At 33.8% G+C, this 5,858-nt stretch overlaps 1 protein-coding gene across 1 annotated transcript in view; it reads right to left on the reverse strand.

Annotated features, from left to right (window-relative positions):
• Positions 1–4,041: 4,041 nt before the first annotated feature.
• The window catches only part of LOC144965545 (putative 3-hydroxybutyryl-CoA dehydrogenase), a 13,328-nt gene continuing 11,511 nt past the window's right edge, over positions 4,042–5,858 (reverse strand). The window contains exon 9 of the mRNA XM_078900978.1: positions 4,042–4,392. Coding sequence (XP_078757104.1) covers positions 4,199–4,392 — 194 coding nt within the window. The 3' untranslated portion in view covers positions 4,042–4,198. The remainder of the gene's footprint in view (positions 4,393–5,858) is intronic.

Here is a 5,858-nt window from a genome sequence, read left to right on the forward strand (position 1 = left end):
GCGGATTCAAGTGTAACAAATATATTTGTAAAATCAAAACCAAAAAAAAAAAAAGCCAGGAAATTGGAAGAAACCCAACACTTACACGCAATAGCAATGCATGTTAAGGCTTATCGGTACAGAAATATGTTAAGTTGATGGCAATAAGAGGCCGGGGTACTTAAACTGCTAATAAAAGATAAAATGGAAGGTTAAATTACGCCTACGATAATAACTACGACATGAACTAAACAAAACAAAGCAAAAAAAAAAAAATCAATCAAAAAGGCTACACAACATACCCTAAATGCTATAATTATTCAAATTTAACTTTTCTCTGAGATAGAATTATATTTTATATTCAATTTTAGTTTGTTTTATGTTGTGCATAACTTGCATTATATCATATTAAAATCTAGCACAGGGACATGTTTGACTGTGTTACTAATGGATTCCCTCTTGGATCTAATTTAGATTGATGATAAGTGATGACAGTATAGACAGAAAAAAATAGGGGAGGGGGGGGGGGAGGTGGGTGTATATTGAGAGTTTACTGTAAATCCATTATGACATGAAGATTACAAAAGCGTAAGTTGAACAGTGATTCTTTTATTACTAATACTGTTATTATATTGAAAAGTCCAATCACTTATTTTCATTATTTATTGTGATAAAAGAATGAAAGAAATGTAAAACTTTAACACTAATCAATGATATTGGAGGCTTCATTCATATAAATAGTGATGCTAAACCAACTTCAAGGCAGATTATCCAAACCTCTTCTGTATCATTGGAAATTATAATTGATTTATCATAGTGTACATATGTTGTGGTCTTGAAGTATGACACTCGCTTTCAGATCGGAAGGTTCTGGGTTCGAGCCTCGCTCGGTGCAATATTGAGTCCTTGGGAAAGACTCTACTCACATTCTCTCACCATACTAGGGTGTAATATGAGTACCTAACCTTTAACAGCGTTATCTCTGTCAGAAAATTTGTAAGATCATGTTTCGTTCTATATGTTACATGTTGCTGTTGGTCAGGACCCTTTGTAAAGCCCTTTAAGCACGTTTAGTGGATATTACGATACAATAAAAGCTCAAGTTTTTTTTGTTTGATTTTTTCATATTAAAAGATATTATGAAAATGGTAAATACAGTAAAATTACTTTAAACCGAAAGAAGCTAAACCGAAAAATACCTTAAACCGCAAAGAATTTAATAAATTGTACTAGTTTCTTCATTATCTTTGTACTAATTCTTACGATGAACCGAAATACTTCTAAGAAGGACTTTCTTTAAACCGAAACAATTTGAGACCACCTTCCTTTATTCTCTCTCAATTTTTCTTCAAAAATTGGGGAAGGTGGCCACACGTAATAATGCCCGGCGATATTAAACAAAGAGCGTAAGTATAAGATGAGGGTGATGGGTGGGGTGTAGGCAAACACTTCAATCACTGCACTTGGGCTCGGCCAACACCACAATCGCACAGACTGGAAAAGGAAGACAGCGGGTGACTGGCAGGCGAAAAATGAGGAAAGAGGAGGAGTTGGGATGTAGAATCACGCAAGCGAGATGTTCTCGCTCGTGTGTTGATGCTTTGGAACTGACTGGAGATTTTAAACACGAGAATAAGGAAGGGGGGGGGGGGGGGGGGGGGTAGACAACTTACCATTGACATGCCATTTCATTTCCACTTTGTTTAAGTGTGTGTGTCTGTGAGGGAGGGGGGGGGGGGTTCTATGAACCTAATGGCTTTTCAACAAAAGAGAGATGCCTAGTAGTAGTAGACAGCTTAGCATTGACACGCCTTTTCATTTCCATTTCACTTCACCTCTGAGTAGCTGCGCGTCATTCATTATCAATTATCGCACAAGAACTTTCGATCTTATTTTAGCTTTGCATTGTACTAAAAGATGTCTAAAAGAAAGCACTGTGCTTACACGTTGGAGTTTAAAATTAAAATACTATGTGAAGTCGATGAAAAAAAGTTGATCAAGACAGAGATATGTAAAATACACGGCATCCCGAACACAACTCTTTCAACAATTTTGAATTGAAAACGAAAACCCCCAAAAATATTTTTAAAACACACACAAAAAAAAAATAAAAAAAATTAATGGTTACGAAGACGGCATTTATTCAACAACTCCATTTAACGGGAAACCCATGATACCATTAAATGAGCAAATTCCTTAAAAAGTTACTACCATTGAAAAACATTGCAAAACTGGAACTTGCTTTAAACCAAAATGTCTTTAAACCGAAATGGTTTAGAAGGTCCCCAAAATTTCGGTTTAAAGTAATTCTACTGTATGAAAAAAATCCAAAGGAAAACAGAGCTGGATTGATGAAAAAAAATAAATTATTACATTATTCTGATCTATGTGGAGAACATGAAAAAATTATCAGAGCTGTTAAACAAAAGATTAGTCATATCGATGTCACTGGAATTCAACACAAGCACATAATAAATTTTAAATAATACAAATTTGAAAGAATAATGTTAGAATAACATCTAATTTCTTGAATAATTTGAAAAGACTAGCTTACTGATATACGGGAAATATGAATCAGAATTCAAAGAAGTAGAACTGATTGAAAATCTTTATACAGTGGAACTTCAGTATAACAGTGATCTGGGACCAGCCTAAAATCCCTGGTATACCCGAGAATGGCCTAAATCATCATTTAAAATGATACAGCATAGAGTAGTAAGTACCGACTATCACATACACACACACACACACACACACACACACACAACATTCATGAACTAGGCCTTGCCTAGCTCTCAGTTGCCTTTAGTGGTATGTAGGGTTAGTTGAATATAATGTGGGCTTATACATTGTATTTGGAAATATTGAGTGAGTTTCATGCCCCCCTTTAATCACGATTAAGTTCTAAAAAATCCCTGTTATAGCCAATAAATTTTACAAATGACAAAGAGGGATAAAAAAGAGGATTTCAAAAACCCCAGGTACCTATTATATCCAAAACTGTTATACTGAGGTTCCACTGTATTCCATTAATTAATACCATAGAAAAGTCCTTAAAACGAGTAATGAATTCAAAGATAAATCACACACATCGATTGGAATGGAACAACCAATAAGGCACAATGAACTCAAAGCACACACGTCCACTGAACACTTAATAATACTTTCATTGTTTCAATATTAATTCTAGACATCATACACCTGTTTAAACAACAATGTTTTCAAAATTTTCTTTAAAATAGGAAAATGGATCCAGATCTTTATATTTGAAGGGATAGATAGGTCCAAATGCCTGGGGCAGTTTTATATATCACAGATAATGCCATTTAAAAAAAGTTTTATGTAACATCATGTTTGTTTTATATATATATATATATATATATATATATATATATATATATATATATATATATATATATATATATATATATATATATATATATATTATATATATATATATATAAATTCCTTGACTCATCCTTGACAAAATTTTTATTTAAAGTTTGAGAAAAAGACCAAGAAAACCTATCTAGGTGTCAGCTGCAGTGTGACACCGCAAAATAAGCAATATAAGGCCTCAGCTTCTTGCTCAAAGTAAAAAAATAAACAAGCTGTCAACAGGAGGGCTCAAACCTAAGTCCTCCAAGTAGAAAAGCAATGCCTTATCCACTTGGTCCTTTCAAGATAAAATGTTACAGTGAATGACATAATCAGTCGGACGGTGAAAAGGTTTGAACTGAGATATTGCCGAGTTTAGTTAGAAGGTCAATTTTTATCAAAAATGAGTTCTTGTTATAAATGATTAAATCAACCCTTTTTTGTACATCATCGGGAAATATCAAAGCTTAATTTCACTTCTAAATATATTTTACAGGTAGTCAAGTTAAAAAAGTATGAAACTTGAGAAAAGTTGCTGGATACCTTTACGTTAAATAAAGATTAAAATGCTTTCGTGAGCATATTCTTTCAGAAAATGAAAAAAAAAAAAATGCAAATCTAAAATTTTCACCTTCCAACTGATAATGTCATGCATTGACATAAATAGTTCATTTATTTAGAACAAGGGATGGGGAGATGGCGATGGAGGAAACATTTGTCAATATCTTAAAAATAATCATTGCAGGAATAGTAAAACACTAAGAATAAATACAGATCATTATATTCATGTAATGAGGTAACAGTAACAAAAAACAATCTTATCAACTGTTGTAAGAAATCATCATGTATGAAACACTCGTATTGTTTTGTGAATATCTTTTCTACAAACAGGGCAGGCATCGTGCCTATTCTGAAGCATATTTCCACATTCGAAACAGGTGACCATGTGATGACACGGCGACAAAAGGCAGTCTCTTACTCTGTCCATGCAGATGGCACAATCACGGTCAAGGTCACTTGGAATGACGGAAGCAGCTAAAGTATGGGGGTTGGGTAAGAAATTCAAAATTGTGTGAGCTTTTTTTGACATTTGGAATTGAAAATGGAAGAGGGTTTGGTCCAAAAAAAAAAAAAAATAATAATAAAAAAATAAATAAATAAATACCATGGAATGGGGTGACTAAGGTCATATGGGATAACTAAGGTCACATGGGGTGACTAAGGTCAAATGGGGTGACTAAGGTCAAACGGGGGGACTAAGGCCAGGTGGAGTGACTAAGGCCAGATGGGGTGACTAAGGTCAGATAGGGTGAAAAAGACCACCTCCTCAAATTTGACATTTGAGATTGAAAATGGAAGAGGGTTTGGTACCAAAAAAAAAATATATACATATATATATATATAAATAAATAAATATATAAATACCATGAAATGGGGTGACTAAGGTCACATGGGGTGACTAAGGTCAAATGGGGTGACTAAGGTCAAACGGGGGGACTAAGGTCAGATAGGGTGACTAAGGTCAGATGGGGTGAAAAAGACCAGCTCCTCAAATGTGCCCCCCCCTCCCCCCCCCCCCCCACACCTTCCAGGTTGAAAATTATTAAAGAAATATTGCAAAATGCCCACCATTTGATAGGTTTCACCCATTCCAAACAATATATAAAAAGAACATCAGACAGATTATTTCAATGTCAAGATATATCATAAAGTAGAGCATTTATATAGAGCAATATCCACTAAACATGCTCAAAGCGCTTTACAAAGGGTTCCTGACCGACAGCAACACTTACCATGTAGAACGAGTCATGACGCCTGCTAGGCGAGATTACATTTTTTTCCGAAAGAGACAACGTTGTTAACAGCCAGGTACTCATTTTAGACCTGAGTACAGTGAGAGAATGTGAGTCAAGGACTCAACTATGCACCGAGCGAGCGAGGCTCGAACCAAGGTACTGCCGATCCGAAAGCGAGTGTCATACCACAAGACCACATAGCCGCACATAAAGATAGTCGTAGAACACTTTTTAAACATCTTTATATGATATATCTATAACCTGTCCAATGACCTTTTTCTAAAATGTGGGGAATGGTGAAATCTATCAACCGATGTACATTCTACCATATTTGTTTAATGATTTTCAATCTGGCGCACACATTTGAGGTTCTGCCCTTAGCAGTTACCCCTATTTCACGGTAAATAAAAAAACATGAAAACAAAAATCTGAAAAGTGTTGTATGAAAAGCAGAGAACAATATTATAATTTAAAACAAAACAAACATGATCAATTATTATATTATTATATTATTATTATTATATTATTATTTATTATTATTATTATTATATTATTATTATTATTATCATTATTACTACCATTAGATTATTATTATTATTATTATTAATTATTATTATTATTATTATTATTATTATATATTAGTATTAGTATAGTTAAGTAGTAGTTAGTAGTAGTAGTAGTAGATAGATATAGAGTGTAGAAGCA

The sequence above is a fragment of the Berghia stephanieae genome, chromosome 1, assembly GCF_034508935.2.
Source record: "Berghia stephanieae isolate SIO BIC M18660-M18661 chromosome 1, UCSD_Bste_1.3, whole genome shotgun sequence".
Classification (NCBI taxonomy): domain Eukaryota; kingdom Metazoa; phylum Mollusca; class Gastropoda; order Nudibranchia; family Aeolidiidae; genus Berghia; species Berghia stephanieae.